Source organism: Vanellus vanellus (assembly GCF_965231255.1).
Source record: "Vanellus vanellus genome assembly, chromosome: 23".
In the NCBI taxonomy this organism is placed as follows: Eukaryota; Metazoa; Chordata; class Aves; order Charadriiformes; family Charadriidae; genus Vanellus; species Vanellus vanellus.
The window spans coordinates 3,409,455-3,428,935 of record NC_138928.1 but is presented as its reverse complement, the minus strand read 5'-3'; the positions used below and the strand labels follow the sequence as shown (position 1 = coordinate 3,428,935).

The 19,481-nt window shown below is 59.6% G+C and overlaps 1 protein-coding gene across 1 annotated transcript in view; it reads left to right on the top strand.

The window, feature by feature from the left end:
• ITPR3 (inositol 1,4,5-trisphosphate receptor type 3) overlaps positions 1–19,481 on the top strand; it is a 44,059-nt gene that overhangs the window by 11,033 nt on the left and 13,545 nt on the right. Inside the window, exons 3-34 of the mRNA XM_082494394.1 lie at positions 1,625–1,746; positions 5,503–5,589; positions 5,784–5,942; positions 6,077–6,175; positions 6,298–6,381; positions 7,355–7,501; positions 7,884–7,979; positions 9,201–9,251; positions 9,838–9,980; positions 10,158–10,257; positions 10,553–10,713; positions 11,426–11,567; positions 11,802–11,963; positions 12,108–12,280; positions 12,408–12,527; positions 12,690–12,872; positions 12,956–13,207; positions 13,495–13,639; positions 13,806–13,953; positions 14,263–14,459; positions 14,607–14,736; positions 15,022–15,079; positions 15,289–15,506; positions 15,589–15,773; positions 15,956–16,024; positions 16,472–16,597; positions 16,757–16,879; positions 17,066–17,266; positions 17,632–17,883; positions 17,978–18,103; positions 18,402–18,527; positions 18,647–18,767. Coding sequence (XP_082350520.1) covers positions 1,625–1,746; positions 5,503–5,589; positions 5,784–5,942; positions 6,077–6,175; positions 6,298–6,381; positions 7,355–7,501; positions 7,884–7,979; positions 9,201–9,251; positions 9,838–9,980; positions 10,158–10,257; positions 10,553–10,713; positions 11,426–11,567; positions 11,802–11,963; positions 12,108–12,280; positions 12,408–12,527; positions 12,690–12,872; positions 12,956–13,207; positions 13,495–13,639; positions 13,806–13,953; positions 14,263–14,459; positions 14,607–14,736; positions 15,022–15,079; positions 15,289–15,506; positions 15,589–15,773; positions 15,956–16,024; positions 16,472–16,597; positions 16,757–16,879; positions 17,066–17,266; positions 17,632–17,883; positions 17,978–18,103; positions 18,402–18,527; positions 18,647–18,767 — 4,506 coding nt within the window. The remainder of the gene's footprint in view (positions 1–1,624; positions 1,747–5,502; positions 5,590–5,783; positions 5,943–6,076; positions 6,176–6,297; positions 6,382–7,354; positions 7,502–7,883; positions 7,980–9,200; positions 9,252–9,837; positions 9,981–10,157; positions 10,258–10,552; positions 10,714–11,425; positions 11,568–11,801; positions 11,964–12,107; positions 12,281–12,407; positions 12,528–12,689; positions 12,873–12,955; positions 13,208–13,494; positions 13,640–13,805; positions 13,954–14,262; positions 14,460–14,606; positions 14,737–15,021; positions 15,080–15,288; positions 15,507–15,588; positions 15,774–15,955; positions 16,025–16,471; positions 16,598–16,756; positions 16,880–17,065; positions 17,267–17,631; positions 17,884–17,977; positions 18,104–18,401; positions 18,528–18,646; positions 18,768–19,481) is intronic.

Here is a 19,481-nt window from a genome sequence, read left to right as displayed (position 1 = left end):
CTTCAGCCTGGGTGCCAAAATCTCCGGCTTGCGACGTGAGCTTGGCTGGAGACTTTCAGCGTGCAAACAACTCCGTGCCTCAGTTTCCCTCCTTGGGCAAAACAACGCTTTCGTACTGAGACGGGGGTGTCGGGCAGCCCCTCCGGGCAGGGCGTGCGTGGAGCCAGGGCTTTGATTTGCACCCATCTCTTAATAGCTCTGTTGTTTTTTTTTAACTCCCCCCATCAATTTCTACTTTCTACCAGATCCTTTTGCAGCCCAATTAGCAATTTAGTGAAAACGATTTCAGGTGCTGCGGGTGGCCGGGAGGGTTTGGGTAGCACTGCCGAGGGCGGGGGGGAGGCAGTGGGAGAAGGCAGCTCAGCGTTGCGGCAGCTGAATTGGGGTGCCCGATGAAAAACCCGGCGTCACAGCCTCCTTGGCACGGGATGTGCCATTAGCAAACAGACCTGTAAAACGAAACGTGAAACTTGGCCTCCTCCCAGCAGCCGGAGCCGGTGAGAACTGTGCTCTGCGCTTGTTTGTTCGTCACTCCCAGGTAAATAAATACGTGCTTGCCAGCCGCTCGGGACCGGGGCCAGAGATGGAAGTGATTTTTTTTTTTTTATTTTTCTTTTTCCTTTTTCTTTTTGTGTCTGAAGTTTCTGGGCTGCTATTTCAGGCGTAATTGGGGCAATCCGGGCTGCAGAGCCCTTCCTGCCCTCGCCCCGTACAGCCTCCAGCCCTGAATGAGGGTTGGGGAGGTGTAAGTGCCTCCTCGTCTCCGGACATCTCTTGTGCTTCACTTCCCAAAACCTGGACCTCAGTGGCTTCACTTCCCACCCCCCATCCCGGCCACAGCAGCCTGGGCAAAAACAGGCAAATTGGGGCAATCTGCAGAGCACGGATACGCTGCAAGCGTTCGGGAGAGCTGGGATGCAAACCTGTGCCCTTCGGGTCTCCAAAATGTTTCTTTTAGGATTTGAAATGCAGCCGTTGACATACAGATTTTTAGGAGCGGTTTGCTCATCGCTTCCAGCGCTGGTAATTGCGGTTCCCCGTGAGCGGTGCCGGGAGAACAGCAGCGCGTCTGCGAAACCAGCGTATCCCGATGGCACGGGCGCCGCGGGGCAGCAGCCCGCGGTCCCGCTGACTCAGCGTGTCCCATGGGCAGGGTAACGAGGGGGATGTGGAGATGTCTGCTCGTGTCCCGCTCTCACGGCGGCCATGTCCTTCTGGCTGCTCCCCTTCCCGGCAGGATCCTCTCCTCGTTTGGTACAGCTGGGCTTCATCAGTGCTTTTTCTTCCCCTGAAGTTTTCCTTCCCGAATTGCACAGCCATTTCCAATGGGAATACTTCTAATCGCGAGTCCGAGAAGTGGAGTCACTCCTGGACTCATTATTTGCTCTGATTTGAAACTAATCCACCAGCTAATACAAGGTGACGTGACCCTCCGCCAGTCCCAGCCAGGTCTCCCTTGGGCCCCCCAGCAGCACATGGGGTGGTTGTGGGTTAGGAGGACCATCTCCCAGTGATGCTGTTGGGACGGGAGCAGCGTCCCGGAGTGTCCCTCAGTGACGTTGGCCCTGCTGGCTGGTGGCCGTGTGGCTGCTGCAGCCCCATGTTTGCCTTCCTCTCCTCCCAGATTGCCTCTTCAAAGTATGTCCCATGAACCGCTACTCTGCCCAGAAGCAGTACTGGAAGGCCAAGCAAACCAAGCAGGACAAGGAGAAGATCGCGGACGTGGTGCTGCTACAGAAACTCCAGGTGAGGGGGACTCCCTGGGGCGGGGAGCGGGCGCGAGGGACCGGCCTCCCCGGGGCGGACAGTCCCCATGGGTTGGTTGGGTGATGATGCCTGAACCTCTCACCGTGCAAACCCCGATACGTTTTGCTTCCCAGAAAACCGCCCGCGTGCAGGCTGTCCTCACGGTGTCCCTCTGCTCAGCTCTGTTGCCCCCTGTCCCACTGCCGTCCCCTCCCCAGGGACCATTAGCCACGGTTCACCGAAGAACAGCTCGTGTAGCCCTCAGCTCTTAATTAATCATGGCATATGGTGTCTAATTAGGGGGTTGAGATGGCAGCTCTGTAAAGTCCTTTGCGCTGGCTCCTGCAGGACGGCGGGTTGTGGTCCCCGGATGGACTGGCCCCCAGGGAGGGATGCTGCCCCCTGGGTTACCCTTCCTGGGAGATGCTCTTATCTGGCCTCTGACGTGAGAGGCGATTGAACCTTAGATCCCGCCACGGGCTCCCGATGGAGCTGCCGTGCCGTGCCCGCACGCGTGCCCTCGGCGCAGCGGGGAGCCCTGGGCAGCAAGGCACGGCCAGGCTCGGCCCACGCCGCAACGGTGCAGGGTGAATACCGCAGTGACCGGGGAGCCACAGATGATTTTATTGCTCCCAGTGCACGGGAGATGTCGCAGGGAAGACCTACCGAGATGGAGCTGAGCAGGTGGGGAGAGGAAGGGAGGGCTGCAGTGCTGCTTTTGGGATGAGAGGTGATGTCCGCTTGCCTCTCCACCCTTGCCACTGTCCCCAGCCTTCGCTGTCTCAGCCCTCGTGATGCTCCTTGTGCGGAGGAGCTCACGGCAGAGCAGGGAGAGGCGCTCCGTGAGTGCAGCCCCGCACCCCCCGCAGCACCCAGGGGTGCCGGGTGCGGAGGAGGGAGCCGCTGCGGCTCGGACCTGCTCCAAAGGGCTGGGGAAGAGAAAGGCTCCTGTTGACTTCCATGAGGTTTGGAAAAGGCCCATGTTAAACATTGCATAATCGCCTCAGACAGCTGGCGAGGCCCCGAGGATGATTCATAAAACCAAAGCTCAGGAGGGATTCATTAAATCATCTCATCAGGCTTCAAGCCCAGCCCCACCGGTCCCCCAGTTCTGCCTGTGGGGAGCGAGGACTGCTGCGGTGTCCGGACAGGGCGTCCCGGCTCGGTTTGGAGATGCCGGGAGAGGGTCGGCGCCTCCTGCCACGTCCAGCCGTACGCGCTCACCGGCGTATGGAAACACTATTTTCCTGCTCCGGTTAGACTGTAACGGCTAATGTCGACAGCTGTACCGGCCACGACTGGACGGAGAGGCTCATTTCTGAGCCTGATTGATTGCACCTTGGTTAAGATTTGTCTTAAAGAGATTCTGTCATTTCCTTGCTCTTTTCCGCTGCTCCCGGTGTTGCCCTTTTGGCAAACGCTCCCGCGCGTCCGGAGCCGAGTGCTGGGGGAGCCCGGGCAGGGAGGGAGCTCTCTGCAAAGCGCTGCCCGTGCCGTTGCAAACCCCTTAGACGTGCCGGCAGGATGCCGGACTCCAGGCTGTGATTTATTAGTGTCTCCCGCAGGCTGAAAACATCTTTCCAACTCACGGAGATCATTTCCTGAAGCAGAAGCAGCCCGGCTCTCCAGCGGAGAAACCCTGCCCGGCCCTGCGCGATGCCCACGGTTGCGTTTCCGAGCTCGTGCTCTGGCACTGCTGTTTTTAGCGGGTTTAAGGCTCGGTGTTTTCTGGGCTGAGTAAATTGCAGGTGCAGCCAGACGCAGCGCAGACATGCCGTGGAGGCTTTCCTCCCGCTCTGCTCGTGCCTCCTCATCCTCCCTGCGCCCTCCCGGGCTGCCCACCCCCGCCTGCGTGTCCCTGACACCCCATCCCACCGTGGCTTGGGGACAGACCCTGTCCCATCAAAGGGACAGACTGGGAACATCAGCCCCCCTGGGCCTGTGTGCTCGGGGCAGGCGGTTCCCGCTCCCGGCCCCGCAGGCTTTCGGCAAGGGAGGAGCTCAGATCTGGACGCAGATTTAGGACACGCCGCAGTGCCGGATGTATTGCGGGAGCCGGGTTGCTCCATGGGGTGGTTGTTCAACTCCCCGCTCCGCGTCAGTGCGGGGCTTTTTGGCAGCAGGTTTGTTTTCCTGATGGCAGCGCCCGGGGGGCTCATGTCCCCGGGTGGCACCCGGGGCTGCGTGGGGACGGAGGGGGAACTAAAGTGGTGGCAACATTCAAAAGAGCAAAGGGTTTGTGCCGCCACAGTGCGTGCCAGGCGTGTTCAAAGCCCCGGCGTCGCCTGCTTGGGCGCTCGTGGACCAGCTGCCTCATCCTCCCAGTGTGGAGCTGAGATTCATAGAATCATAGAATGGTTTGGGTTGGAAAGGACCTTGAAGATCGTTGAGTTCCAACCCCCCTGCCATAGACAGGGACACCTCCCACCAGACCAGGTTGCCCAAGGCCACGTCCAGCCTGGCCTTGAACACCTCCAGGGATGGGGCCTCAACAGCCTCTCTGGGCAACCTGGGCCAGTGCCGCACCACCCTCACAGTGAAAAACTTCTTCCTAATGTTCAATCTGAACCTGCCCTCTTCCAGTTTAAAGCCATTCCCCCTCATCCTATCACTATGTGCCCGAGTAAAAAGTCCTTCCCCTGCTCTCCTGTAGCCCCTTTGGGTACTGGAGGGCCGCACTAAGATCTCCCCAGAGCCTTCTCTTCTCCAGGCTGAACAGCTCTCAGCCTCTCCTCATAGGAGAGGTGCTCCGGCCCTCGGATCATCCTCGTGGTTCTCCTCTGGACAGGCTCCAGCAGGTCCATGTCCTTCTTATGTTGGGGGCTCCGGAGCTGGAGGCAGTACTCCAGGTGGGGTCTCATGAGAGTGGAGTAGAGGGGCAGAATCCCCTCCCTTGACCTGGCCACACTTCTGCTGATGCAGCCCATTCCAGCTGTGTTTCCCAATTCTTCTGCCCTCGAGTGAAAAGGGGGCGAAAGCAGGGTGGGAAAGGGTAGATGCTCTCCCAGCTCCATCCCTCGCCGCTGTTTGCCATCCCAGCTGTGGGGGGACAGCGGGCTGGCGCTGCCCGGGCTGGCGCCGGGGCTGTTGGCACACCCTGACCGCTCCCAGACAGATCCGCTGCGGGAGCAAGTTCCTGCCTTGCTCCATGTGTGTCAACATCACTCCGTCGACTGTCGGAGCCACCGGGCGGAAAATGTCTGTGGTTTTGGAGAGAGGGGCTGCAAGCGGTGCTGAGCAATTCGCTCCCGAGGCACCTTGGCTGGCGGGGACCCATCCTGCCACGTCTGCAGCAGCAGGTCTGGACCCGCAGCCGCCTCCGGGCACGGTGCCGCTGGTATGGCGCCTTTTGGGTTTTGGTCTCGGTGTTGTCGGGAGCCCCCAGTCCCCACGGCCCTGCTGCAGCAGAGCTGAGCTGGGTGCATCACCCGAGCACCGAGTCCCCTTTTGCTGCTGCCCTGCAAGACCTGCTGGGGCTTTTGGGATTATTTCAGTGCCATTTTGCCCCTGTCCAAATTTTTAAGTCCTTGGCTTAAAGCTCAGGGCCACACTGGGGTCCCAGGCTGAGCTGTCGGACACTAAGGACCATATTATAGCTGTGGCCCATGTTGTGTTGGGGACAGAGGGATGCTGATGCTGCATCCCAGCCCATCCCGTCCTCCCCATAGCGGAGGGTGCAGGTGGCCCCTCTGGGGTTCGCTCCTGGGGAGTGAGGAGGGCGCTGCTACACTCAGCTCTTCTCCTTTTGGTGTTCAGCATGCGGCCCAGATGGAGCAGAAGCAGAACGAAACGGAGAACAAGAAAGTGCATGGGGACGTGGTGAAATACGGCAGTGTCATACAGGTACGGACGGGCACTCGCTCTCCCCTCCTCTGCGCTCGGCCGATGGGTTTTCGGGGAGATGCACAGATCCAGCACGTGCGAGTCAGGCAGCTGCTGGGAAGGGGCTGGTGGCATCGCTCCTGGGTATGACCTGCCCTGGGGACCTTGAGGGGCTGTACCACCACCGCAGCTCACCCCGGCGTTCGCCTTTCCAGCTCCTCCACATGAAGAGCAACAAGTACCTGACGGTGAACAAGCGGCTGCCGGCTCTGCTCGAGAAAAACGCCATGCGGGTGACGCTGGATGCCACTGGCAATGAAGGGTCCTGGCTCTTCATCCAGCCCTTCTGGAAGCTGAGGAGCAATGGAGATAACGTGAGCGCAGGGCCAAAAATGTCCCCAAAGGAAGATGTGCAGAAAGCACCGTGCGTGCCGCCTGCCTGGGCTCGCCCCCGTGCCGGGCGCCCCGGCCTCATCCCCCCTCTCCCCTTTCCCGTTCTGCTCCCCAGGTAGTTGTGGGAGACAAAGTCATCCTGAACCCCGTCAACGCCGGGCAGCCGCTGCACGCCAGCAACTACGAGCTTGCTGACAACGCCGGCTGCAAGGAGGTACGGGGAGGCTGGGCTCATGTGTGGGGTCGGACTTTTGGGGCTCGCCTGTTTTTTTTCCTTTTTCTTCCTTTTTTTTTTGCTTATCCCAGGGGTCGTGATCGTGCTCTCTTGCTCCTTAGGTGAACTCGGTCAATTGTAACACCAGCTGGAAAATCAACCTTTTCATGCAGTTCTGCGACCACATGGAGGAAGTGCTGAAAGGGGTAAGGAAGGAGGTTCGGCTGCCGCCGGCTGCCCGGGACACGGTGGGCTCCAAGGACCCGGCCCCGGTCCCCTGCGGGGACAGGACGTGTGAATGGCCATTTGGCTGCGTGACAAGGGCAGAGGAAAGAGATCTTGCCCTGAGGACCTTAATTCCTAGGAGAATTCATCACTTGGAGAACTTAACAGCAAGCTAGAGTTGGATATTTTAGTATCTCCTGGCAGCAGGTACCCAGAGGGGGCATGAAATTACCCTCCGCCTTATTGTATTGATTTGGCTTTTGAGGACAATATGAGGCACACGTAGTGCCAGCAGTGGCTTCTAGCTGCGAGGACAATTTTCAGCTGCTTAGCCGTGCAGCAGGGCTGGCTGTTGCCTGGGAAAGGAACTTTCCCTGTGGAGCTATTGTTCGGGGCTGAGGTCCTCCAGGAAGCAGCTGGATGGATATTGATTGTTATGATCTTACAGACCCTCGTCCCCAGGCGCCACGCTTATCCCCGGCTTCCCGCATCCACCGCATCCTCCTCCCCGGGGCGTTAATGCCTTAAACACATTGGTGAGCGGAGCCTCTGCTCGCTCCAGGGGTGTAAAGTGGTGGGTTTGTACCCATTTTACAGCCTGGGGAGGGGAAGCAGAGAGAAGTGACTTGCGTTAGTAAACGCAGTGGTGGCATTGTGGAGCGCAGGGTGCTCCGTGCCCACGCAAGGTGCCCTTCCCTGGGTTCGGAGGAGCATTTGTGCTGCTAGAGGCAGGTTTTGGCACAGCTGAGGTAGGTAGGACTGGAAGAGTTGATGGTACCCTGTGATGCCCGGGCTCCTGCGGTCCTGCCGTGCCCTGGCTGGGAGCTGTGCTCTGCTCTGGACCACGTACAGGGGATCTCATGTGCTTGCAGGGCTGGGGGGGGGTCACAGGAGGAGGTACGTGGCTTGTAGGAAGGCTGTGTCCCTGGGTCTCACCATCATGTCCTGGTCCAGGGGGACGTGGTGCGGCTCTTCCATGCCGAGCAGGAGAAGTTTCTCACCTGTGACGAGTACAAAGGCAAGCTGCACGTCTTTCTCCGCACCACCCTGAGGCAGTCGGCCACCTCGGCCACCAGCTCCAACGCCCTGTGGGAGGTGGAGGTGAGCGGGGAGGGGATGGAGCGCGTGTCTGTGGGTTTTCGGGGGACCTCCGTGGGCTGCTGCGCTTCCACTGGGAGGGGGGGTTGGTAGAAGCAGTGGTTATTTCTATATGTTTCCACCTCTGGTAGTCTGACCGCCCTGGTGAAAACCACCGCGAGGCTCGAGCTCCGTGAGATCTGGGAACCACAGCTGCTCACGGATGGGTGCTGGTGTCTGTCTGAGCTCCGCACCCCGAGTGCACTTGCTCATGGCCACCTTTGAGATAGGACGGGGCTTTTACCACCGGTGTTTTTGCCCGGGACAGGGCAGGAACAGCATCCCAGTTCCCATTCCATTCCCAGCCCCACGCACCGCTGGCTGAGCTCTCCTCTGCTTCTCCCAGGTGGTCCACCACGACCCATGCCGAGGGGGAGCCGGCCACTGGAACGGCTTGTACCGCTTCAAGCACCTTGCCACGGGCAACTACCTGGCAGCAGAGGTAAGGAGGCGAGCAGAGGGATGCAGAAACCCACCCTGCCCGCGAGAGACCGGTACCATCCCAAGCAAAGGCAGTGCCCACCTCCCTTAGAGCGGCGGTGCCCGGGATTGCCTCTGGCCCCGCTCCAGTTTGCTCTGGGAACCGTCCTGCCCCGGGCCTCCGCGGCTCCTCCTCGCTCGCAGGAGGCGTTGGCACCGGGGCTGTGAGCATCACCGTCACTTCCCTGTTTGCAGGGCCAGGCTTTCCCCCCTGAAATCCCCCACCGCAGGGTGCAGGGGTTCGCTTGCCAAAATTGCTGTTCCCGGCTCCTTCCCCTTCTGGCTGGAGGAGCAGGAGGGGGTGGTCGGGTTTTTCCTCTGTTTCTTCACTCTGGGCCAAGCGACTGTGCTGGTGTAACCGCCTGGGAAGATGGAAGCAGGAGACAGTTCATCTCCTGCTGTGTTTAACTCCCCCCCCATCAGGTTTTGCCCATCCTCATCCTCTGGTCCACGGCAGCATCCAGAGCTGTCCTTGCCTGGGGAGGGTGTGGGCAAAATCCGGGCCTGGGAACACCATCTGCCAGGTTTTTTTTTGCTCCTCTTTAAGGCCAGCTCAAGGCCTCCTGATAGAGGCACAAAGAGTTTTCCACGCTTAGATAATGTGGTTTATATTACACTAATTAGCTGCCACTACCAAGGGAAAGACAGTGTTACACCCTGCTGCCAGGGGAGCAGGGACGTACCGTGGGGTCTCGGTGCTCCTTAGCTGGAGAAGACAACCAAAGGCAGCCCCCAGCGCCCCTTCCACCACTGCAGGATGGAGAACAGCAAATACTGGGGCTCTGAAATGGCTGTTTTAAACCAAAAAGACATTCAGGTGACATCTTCTACAGAGGAAAGAAGATAGCAGAGCGATCCCCATCCCGGGCTGGTGCTGCCCACCTTGTGTTGCTCACTGAGACCTCAGCCTGGGGCCTCGAGGGATTGACAGCAAGAGCTCATCTTGCTGCAGCGCAGAGCCCCGGGTCTGCTCCCCGGGGCTCACCCCGTCCCGCTCCTCGGGGACGGAGCGCTGCGTTCGGGGTAGGGGTCGCGTCCTCCAGCCCCAGCTGGGCAGGTTTCCTCTCTCTGCGGCGTGATCGAGGAAGGCAGGAGTAGAGATAACACCCCACGCTCAGGGTTTGCGGAGGGAGCGAGCGGGAGGACTGATAGCTGTCTTTCATCTCCCTCTTTAACTTTTCAGGAAAACCCAAGTTATAAAGGAGACGTGGCTGAGCCCAAAGCAGCGCCCACGGTGAGCTGTGTGCAGCCTCGCTAGCAGAAATGCTGCTGCCGCTGCCTGAAATCACGCCGTCTCTTAGACTCTGCCTGAAAGCAGGGAAATGCCCCGAAACAGAGCCTGCCGTGGGGACGGTGCCCGCGCCGTGCCGCCGGGTCCCGCTTGGTGCCGAGGCTGCGGCCGGAGGCTGTCCCGCTGCCCAGCAGAGCATCCCCGCGCTCTAGAGTAGCATCCCTATATCCCGCTTGCGAGAGGACCCTGCCGAAATCTGTTGGAGGGGTCCCGGTGCATGTCGGATCCCCAGACCACGGGGGAGTGCTGGTGGAAGAGAGATTTGGACTTTCAGGGTTTTTTTTCCTCTTTGCTGTCAGTGAGGTGTGGAGAAGGGGTGGCCTCGTAGCTCAGGTGCATCCCGCCGCGCTTGTGCTCTTGCAGCCCCTCCTGCGTCTCCGCGCTGCGGGGCTCAGCCCGGCACCCGAGCAAAAGCTTCTGCTCTGAGCGTAGCCGCTGCGTGTCTCCTCCGCCGCCGTGTGCGCAGGGCGGCCAGGCTCGGCGGGGCGGCCACCCCGCGCCGGGCTCAAAGCCGCTTTCCCCGGTGCAGGGGGGCAGCAGCCGCGCCAGCCGCAGGAACACGGGGGAGAAGATCAAATACCGGCTGGTGGCCGTGCCCCACGGCAACGACATCGCCTCCCTCTTTGAGCTGGACCCTACCACGCTGCAGAAGACGGACTCCTTCGTCCCGCGGTACGTGAGCACGCGCTGCCACGGTGGGGTTGAAAGAAAGAAGGGAGGTTTAATTGCGTGGTGCGAAGTATTGGCCAAGGCTGTTCGTACTGGGGGCTGTGCTGGGTGCTGGGGGAGGTGGTGGGTGTTGGCGTGTCCATATGGGGATCGCTCACCGGGACACTGTGCCATTTGCAGGAACTCCTACGTGAGGCTGCGCCACCTCTGCACCAACACCTGGATCCAGAGCACCAACGTGCCCATTGACATCGACGAGGAGAGGCCCATTCGCCTCATGGTACGGCTCCGCTCCCCCCTCCCGTGCCCGGATTTATCCCCTGTGCCCCACTAGCTCTTAGCATGCTCCTTCCCACCCAGCACCCAGGCTTCCCCCAGGGACTGAAATACCCCGATGATCCAAGGGGGTGGCTGGACACCAGCCTGGAGCCTCCCCCAGTAACCCAGAGCCCACCCCAGCTCATCTGATGGGGACAAACTGGGTCATTGAAGTCCCCTGAGGTGGGGGGGTGGATGGTGGGGACATGCTTGATGTTGCCCTTTATGTGCGATGCTGCTTCCCCGTTGCTTCCCAGCTGGGCACGTGCCCCACCAAAGAAGACAAAGAAGCTTTCGCCATCGTCTCCGTGCCCGTATCTGAGATCCGGGACCTGGACTTTGCGAATGACGCCAGCTCGATGCTGGCCAACGTAGTGGAGAAGATGAACGAAGGTTTTCTCAGCCAGAATGACCGGAGGTAAAAAGTCATTTCCCCTGGGAGATGGGGCCGTGCCGGGCTCCTCCAAGGGCTCTCCAGCAGCGCTGCGGGATGGGGCCCCTGCCTGGGTCTTGGTGCCAGCGCTGTCTTGCTTTCCTGCCCACAACCCAAATCCACGCCTGCTTCTCCCAGGAGCCTGGCGAGGAAACCAGATAACACCGCAGCCCCACTCCGGCCCCTCCTTTGCCGCTAGAAAAATATCCGAGGGGCTGAGAGATGGCCCCACGATAGGGGCAGGCGGGTTAGTCACGGTATTATTTTTAGGTGGGTGGGTTCTCGGTGCTTCCTGAGCAAACACAGATCCCCCGTGGGACAGAGCGAGCCGCTTCCGCCCTGCCAGCCCGCCCCGCGCGGGTCCCGCAAGGGTGACTAAGGGGGCAGAGGCGTTAAATGCAAAATCCCTGGCGTGAATCACAAGCAAAAGCTCCTGGCGTTCACCCTGGCACCTGTGGGTTCCTTAGGAACCACAAGGGCTGTAAAACCTCTTGCTTCAGGGCAACCATAAACATCTAGTAAGGAGGGGAGGATCAGCCAGCAGCTTCCCTGGCAGCCCTGAACACGGGCTCTTTGGTCCTCCAAAATGCGCCGGCATCGTTGCAGGGACCCGAGTCTGGGTGGGCTCTGTGGGGTGGATGAGCAGCCCCCCGGCTGGAGAGTCCCACCACCCCGCTTGCACTGTGCCCCTTTGCAGGTTCGTCATCCAGCTGCTGGAGGACTTGGTGTTTTTCGTCAGCGATGTCCCCAACAATGGCCAGAATGTGCTGGACATTGTGGTGACCAAACCCAACCGGGAGAGGCAGAAGCTGATGCGGGAGCAGAACATCCTGAAGCAGGTGAGTGGCCCTGGGGACCTGCATCCCAGCAAGGCTGTGGTCCTGCGGAGATGTCCTGTGCTGCCCAGGGCCATGCTGGAGGCCAGGGATCTGGAAACCCCACGGAGGAGGTGTCGCTGGTCTCCAGCTCGTGCCCCAGTGGTGCACCAAGCCCACCTGGCAAGCACAGGTGGTGTCCATGGGGGTGATGGTGTGAAGGGAGACACAGCACTTATCATCTCTGCTTTTGGACAGATCTTCGGGATCCTGAAAGCCCCTTTCAAGGACAAGGGTGGGGAAGGGCCCCTGGTGCGGCTGGAAGAGCTGTCGGACCAGAAGAACGCTCCCTACCAGTACATGTTTCGGCTGTGCTACCGCGTGCTCCGTCACTCCCAAGAGGACTATCGCAAGAACCAGGTGCATGGGGGTGGCAGGGAGAACCCCCATCCCGTCACGTGTTGCAAAGCCCTGGGGGGCTGCTGAGGTCTCGGTGGGGCAGGGGGGCATTTTCAAACCCTGACACGCAGCCCCATGTGCTCACCGCCTCTCTGCCCACTCCAGGAGCACATTGCCAAGCAGTTTGGCATGATGCAGTCCCAAATCGGCTACGACATCCTCGCTGAGGACACCATCACGGCCCTGCTGCACAACAACCGCAAGCTGCTGGAGAAGCACATCACGAAGACGGAGGTGGAGACCTTCGTCAGCCTGGTGCGCAAGAATCGCGAGCCACGGTGCGTGTCCAGAAAGGTCCCGTCCCAAAGGGCTTTGTGCTATGTGATGGGTGGGACGTGCCTGGACCAGATGTGGAGAGAGCCCCCATGGATCCCCCTTTCATAGTGAGCTGTCTCTGCTCTGTAGGTTTTTGGACTACCTCTCGGACCTGTGCGTGTCCAACCACATTGCCATCCCCGTCACCCAGGAGCTGATCTGCAAGTGTGTGCTGGACCCAAAGAACAGCGACATCCTCATCAAAACGGAGTGAGTAGCCAAAGGCAGAGGTTGGCCACGTTTGGGATTCGGTGCTTGGCCCTGCCTTCCACCAGCTCCCGCAGTGCCCTGGTAAAACCCTCATCACCCCTCGAGGTGCAGCCACTCCTTGTCCACAGCAGCATCTCCAGTTTTACCCCTTTTCTGTCCTAGGCTGAGGCCGGTGAAGGAGATGTCCCAGACCCATGAGTACCTGAGCATTGAGTACTCGGAGGAGGAGGTCTGGCTCACCTGGACGGACAAGAACAATGACCACCATGAGAAAAGCATCCGGCAGCTGGCGCAGGAGGCCCGGGCTGGCAATGCCCATGATGAGAATGTCCTCAGCTACTACAGGTGACGATCCCACACCATCTTCTCTCCAGGTGAGGTGTAAGGGTTGCATGTCCTCACTCCATCTCCCCCTCACCCTTGGGCAGGTACCAGCTGAAGCTCTTTGCCCGCATGTGCCTGGATCGCCAGTACCTGGCCATCAAAGAGATCTCCCAGCAGCTGGGTGTGGACCTGATCTTCCTCTGCATGGCAGATGAGATGCTGCCCTTCGATCTCCGTGCGTCCTTCTGCCACCTCATGTTGCACGTGCACGTGGACAGGGACCCCCAGGAGCTGGTGATGCCCGTGAAGTTTGCACGGCTCTGGACCGAGATCCCCACAGCTATCACAATCAAAGAGTGAGACATGTTGGGTCTTGCAGCGGCTTTGAGGGACAGGGCAGGAGGTGGGATGGCAGATGCCATCCAGTGTAGGAACTGGCTTGGCTTTAGCAGGGACTGGGAGGGGGGCATTTGTGGAGTGGCTTTGGTAGGTCTCAGCCATCAGAAGGAAGTGGGCTTCGTTACAGTCATGAGCATCACTTCTGGCCACGATGGCTCAGCAGTTGCCTGGACAGTGCTCCTTCCAGGCTGGGTGCAAGGAGACTCACTGCCATCCATCTCACCCCCACCATCTCCCCTCGCAGCTACGACTCCAACCTCAACGTCTCACGTGATGACAAGAAGAACAAGTTTGCCAGCACCATGGAGTTTGTGGAGGACTACCTCAACAACGTGGTGAGCGAGGCGGTGCCCTTCGCCAACGAGGAGAAGAACAAGCTCACCTTCGAGGTGCGAGTCCTGCCAGCGTTACTGGCACGTTGCAGGATGCAACATGGTTTGACTGTGACTGCCTCTGCAACGAGGGTGGCCATGCTGGCATCCCTCTCCCCCGTGTTTGTTCCTCCCGCTCAGCCCCGCGTACGGCGAGGTCTGGAGTTGCCTTGTCCTTCCCTAGGTTGTCAGCCTTGCCCACAACCTCATCTACTTCGGCTTCTACAGCTTCAGTGAGCTGCTGCGCCTCACACGGACGCTGCTGGGCATCATTGACTGCGTCCAAAACCCCCAGCTGATGATGCAGGCGGTCTACAACGACGAGGTGACGGGTGAGTTCCTGCTCCACAACCAGGCATGGTCCTGCAGGAAGGTGTTTTCCACGATCTGCCCAGTGCTTTCCGGTTTTGGCTGCAAGAAAACAAGCCACTGGTTTGCTGACATGGAAGCTTTGGCTGAGTCTGCACTGGGCCACAGGAGGTGTTGAGCCCATGGCCACGCCAGAGAAATGGCCAGTCCCTCCTGCTTGTTCTCTGATTAACTTCTACAGCATTTTCCAGTCTAAGTGGGTCCTTCCATTGGTTCTCTGCCACCTCCCTTTCCGTCTGCATTAACTCTGCCCCATATGACTGCCTCTGTAGGGAAGAACGTGCGGAGGTCAATCCAGGGTGTTGGGCAGATGATGTCCACCATGGTGCTGAGCAGGAAACAGTCCATCTTCAGCCCCCCAAGCCTCAGTGCTGGGTCTGCCCCAGAGCAAGTGGACAGAGGGAGGAGCATTGAGAACGAGAACATTGTGGTGATGGAGACCAAGCTGAAGATCTTGGAGATCTTGCAGGTTGGAGCCAGTGGGGAGGGAGAAGCATTGTGGAGCTGTGGGTGGGATCTGCGGGATGGGGTGGTGTGGGGAAGACATGATTTTCTGATGCAGAGAAACAGCTGGTATGAAGCTCACTTTTGCTTTCTTCTTTGCTGCTGCTGCCAGTTCATCCTGAACGTGCGGCTGGACTACAGGATTTCCTACCTGCTTTCTGTCTTCAAGAAGGAGTTTGTGGAAGTCTACCCCATGCAGGACAGCGCGGCTGATGGGACGGCTCCAGCCTTTGACTCCACAAGTAACTTTTCTACTTTGTTCCTGGTACACCTTCAACTCAGGAAACCCCACAGGCTGGGGACACGCTAGCGGTGGAGGTGACAGCTCCAGCAGCTCTCCCCCCACTGCCGCTGCTGGCAGGGAGCATGGAGGGGGTTGGAGTCCATGCAGATGGGGTGAGGTGTCCTATGTCTGTCGTGGACGCTCGGAGCAGTGGCCAGGGAGCTGGGTTCGTTCCTGCGGGTTTCTGCCGAGGCCCAGGGATGACATTGGCTGTCCCTTTCATCTCCCTTTCCTCTCCCTCCAGCTGCGGCCATGAACCTGGACCGGATCGGCGAGCATGCAGAAGCCATGTTCGGTGTGGGGTGAGTCCCTGCCCCGTCCGGTGCATAGTTAGCCTGGCCGTAGGGCTCTTCCTCTCCTGTCCATGCTGCCGAGGCTGAAAGCTGCAGGTGATGAGGAAGATGAGGCTCTAAAGGCTAATGCAGCTGTCCCCATCAGCCCCGAGGGGTGACTGAGTGCACGCAAGCTCCCACGTGGCTGCTAACACCAAGCGCTTTCGTCCCGGCTTCAGGAAGACGAGCAGCATGTTAGAGGTGGATGACGAGGGAGGGAGGATGTTTCTGCGGGTGCTGATCCACCTGACGATGCACGACTACCCACCGCTCATCTCCGGCTCCCTGCAGCTCCTCTTCAAGCACTTCAGCCAGAGGCAGGAGGTCTTGCACACCTTCAAACAGGTAACCCTGGTGGGACGCTGCTCTGGAGCACCTCTAAGCCCACAAAGTGTGGGTGCGGGACGTGGGATGGGTCCCGGCCTCTTTCCTTGGGATGGAAGGAGGAGGGGAATGGGTTTGTGCCCCAAACTGGAAACCCCTGGGAATGTCGCCGCAGGTTCAGCTCCTGATCTCAGCCCAGGATGTGGAGAATTACAAGGTGATCAAGTCAGAGCTGGACAAACTCCGCACTATGGTGGAGAAATCGGAGCTCTGGGTGGACAAGAAGGGCAGCAGCAAAGGGGACAGCACGGTGGAGGGGAACAAGAAGGAGAAGAAAGAGGTGAGACCCCTGAGCAAGACCCTGGGAACCGGGGTGGGAGAGGAGTGGGAGGCGGAGGTGCAGCTCGCTTCAGTCCAACACCCAACGCCTCTCAGTGGGCCGTGCACCCCTCGCCCTGGAAGAGGAGGGTCAGGGAGGGTCCTGTGGGGCGTAGTTATGCCGCAGGCTTTGTCCCCTTGCAGCATGCTGCTGATGAAGAGGTCATCGCTCCGGGAGAGAAGAGCAGCGAGAACTATCAGATAGTGAAGGGGGTAAGTGAGGCGGAATCCCGTCCCCAGGGCTGTTCCTGGGGCACGGCCAGCGATGTCGGGCTGGCACGGGGGCACCAGAGAGAAGGGAAAGGGTGAAATCATGGAGGGGATTTCCAAGCTCTGCTGGGGTTCAGAAGCAACGAGTCCGAGCCAGGGCTCGTTCCTACCGGCTCAGCGCAAGGAGGAGCCCCGTTACATCCCCAGGGCTCGCGAGTGAGCCTTGCGCTGGGGGCACTGGAGGGGAGAGGGTTGTTGACGGTGCACGGGCTCTCTGCATGGCACTGCACGGAGGATTTCTGAGGAAGGTGCCAAGATTTGCGAGCGATGCAGGGAGCACCTGGGTTTATGGAGGGCACATCTGGATTGCAAGCAAGCCCCCAGTGCTGGTGGCCATCCTGATGGGCTTCCAGGCTCCGTTCCCCTCTGCCATGGTCCTTCTCTCCCCAGATCCTGGAGCGGCTGAATAAGATGTGTGGGGTTGGAGAGCAAGTGCGCAAGAAGCAGCAGCGCCTTCTGAAGAACATGGATGCCCACAAAGTGATGCTGGATCTGCTGCAGATCCCTTACGAGAAGGTGGGTGGGCAAAAGCTGGCCGGTCCTGAAGTGCTTAGGGCAAGGGGTGGGGGATGCGGGGACCCCCCCGTGCGTGGGCAGGCCGGGAGGGGCAGCAGCCTGCTCCTGCTCTCCATCCCTCGCCAACTCCGGGCGTTTCTCTTCTCTCCCCTTCCTCAGGGTGATGCCAAGATGATGGAGATCTTGAAATTCACCCACCAGTTCCTGCAGAAGTTTTGTGCCGGCAATCAGGAAAACCAGGCCCTGCTGCACAAACACCTCAACCTGTTCCTGACCCCCGGGGTAAGGAGAGGGGACCGAAGGGTGGTCGCAGGCAGCAGCACAGGGAGAGACTCCAGTACCGCTCCTGGGGCTGAGAGCAAGAGATGCAAAAGCCAGGAGGAGACCCCGGGAGAGGAAGGGTCAGGGCAGGAGGGGAGGCTGTTCCGCGCAGCCCCCCAGCCTCACGCTGCTCCCCTGGTCCCGCAGCTCCTGGAGGCTGAGACGATGCAGCACATCTTCCTCAACAACTACCAGCTCTGCTCGGAGATCAACGAGACGGTGCCGCAGCACTTCATCCACTGCGTGGCCACCCACGGCCGCCACGTGCAGTACCTCGACTTCCTGCACACCATCATCAAGGCCGAGGGCAAGTACGTCAAGAAGTGCCAGGACATGATCATGACTGAGGTGAGCACCTCTCCCCCCAGCCTGTGGGGCATGAACGTGGGGTGTAGCAGGCATGGCTCCTGGGAGGGAACACGGTTGGCTTCTTCCTTGAGGAAGAGCTGTCTTGGCTGCGCTGGCTTCTCCCTGGAGCAGGAAACATCTCCAGGAGCTTAATGCATGGTCCAAGAGCCAGTAAACATTTTGGAGTCCCTCAAGCTGTGATTTTTTGATTGCACTGCAAAAGCCTGGTTTTCTCTGGAAATGCACGGCCCTTTTACCCTTCACCGGCTGCTGCCTCTCATCGCCCCACTGCGACACCGTTTTCTGCCTTGTGAAGTTTCTGACTCTCCTTCTCTGGAGTGGTGACTGCTGACCCTTCCCTGCAGCTCACCAACGCCGGGGACGATGTGGTGGTTTTCTACAATGACAAGGCTTCCCTGGCCACCCTTCTGGAGATGATGACGGCGGCCAGGGATGGGGTGGAGGAGAACAGCCCGCTGATGTACCACATCTCACTGGTGGACCTGCTGGCTGCCTGCGCCGAGGGCAAGAACGTCTACACAGAGATCAAGTGCACGTCCCTGCTGCCCTTGGAGGACGTGGTGCGGGTGGTGACACATGAGGATTGCATCACGGAGGTACGGGGTATCCAGTGAGGAGGCTGCCAGGGGCTGTGCACTGATTGCCTTCTCCTGACGGTGTCTCTGCCTGCCCTCCTTCCCTCCCCGGCAGGTGAAGATGGCCTACGTGAACTTTGTCAACCACTGCTACGTGGACACGGAAGTGGAGATGAAGGAGATCTACACCAGCAACCACATCTGGACTCTCTTCGAGAACTTCACTCTGGACATGGCCCAGGTGTGTGGGGAGGGTTGGGTGGGAGGGACACAACAGCAATGGCTGCTGTATCGGATGGGGACAGGTTGATGTCACCGAGGCTCCCTCGAAGCCTGGGCAGCCAGACATAGGGCATGGGCACCATGGGGACTTGTGTGGCTGCCACACTAGGGGCTGGGGAGCTGTCAGGGCTCTCTGGCATAAACCCAGGAACTGTCACCAGCCACATTCTTCAGCTTAGCACAGTGCCAGCAGCGTCTGGCCAGGATGTGTGCTCACCTCGCCCTGGTGCCATCAGCATCCTCCCTTCTCCTCCCAGATGTGCAAGAAGCGAGAGAAACGCCTGCCAGACCCTACGCTGGAGAAGTACGTGCTGACGGTGGTGCTGGACACCATCAACGCGTTCTTCAGCTCCCCCTTCTCAGAGAATAGCACCTCGCTGCAGGTAATAAGGGGCTGCATGGAGGGGCCATGGCTGGGGGAGGAAAGCAGCTCATTGAGCCCCCCGAAACAAGGTCTGGGCACACCTTGCACTGATACATACCTGCCTGCTCTCTCCTTCAGACCCACCAGACCATTGTGGTGCAGCTTCTCCAGTCCACCATGAGGCTGCTGGAGTGCCCCTGGCTGCAGCAGCAGCACAAGAGCTCGGTGGAAAGCTGCATCCGCACGCTGGCCATGGTCGGTAAGGAGCCGCGCCAGAGGGATGCTGTGTTCCCCACCGACCGGGAGGATGCAGCCACCTTTGGTTGCCTCTGCTCCAACAGCGAGCAAGAGCCGTTGTCCCTACCACGGGCCCTGGCAGGATGCCCCGGCAAGAGGCTGCCAGCCGGGAATGGGGAGATTTGGCTCTGGGATGTGCTTTTTTTTTTTGGGGTGGGGGGGGGGGGAGAGGATGGGTGTTTTTTTGAGCTACATCTCCAGGCTTGACCAGGGTGGCATGGGGATAACGGAAGCCTGGGCTTGGTTGGGAGATCCCTGGTGAGTCCCTTCTGGTGAAGGGCCTGGAAACAAAGCCAGGGTTTGTAGTGGTTTTCCCTCGCCAGGACTTTGTCCTCAGCCTGCTTGTGGCTGCCCGGCTCGGGTCAAGGGTTGTTAGCACTGAGTCACCCTGTGGAAAGGATTGCTTGCTCGGTGGTTAGACACTGGGTGGGGATTTCCCTTTGTAATTTGAGGCAGGGTGCTTACAACTTCTCCATGCTGGGCTTTCCCGACCGAAAACTGGAGGTGGTGCCTCTTTCCATCCTACGTTGGACTGGGGGGGCTGTGGACAATGTTGTGCTGCAGTGGGGAGGGAGGGATGGAAATACTCCACCCCTCACTAGTCTGGAAGAGTTTGCTCTTGTATTTAACCCAAATCTTCTCTGCTGCAAATGAAGAGCTGGTGAAGGAGTGCCTG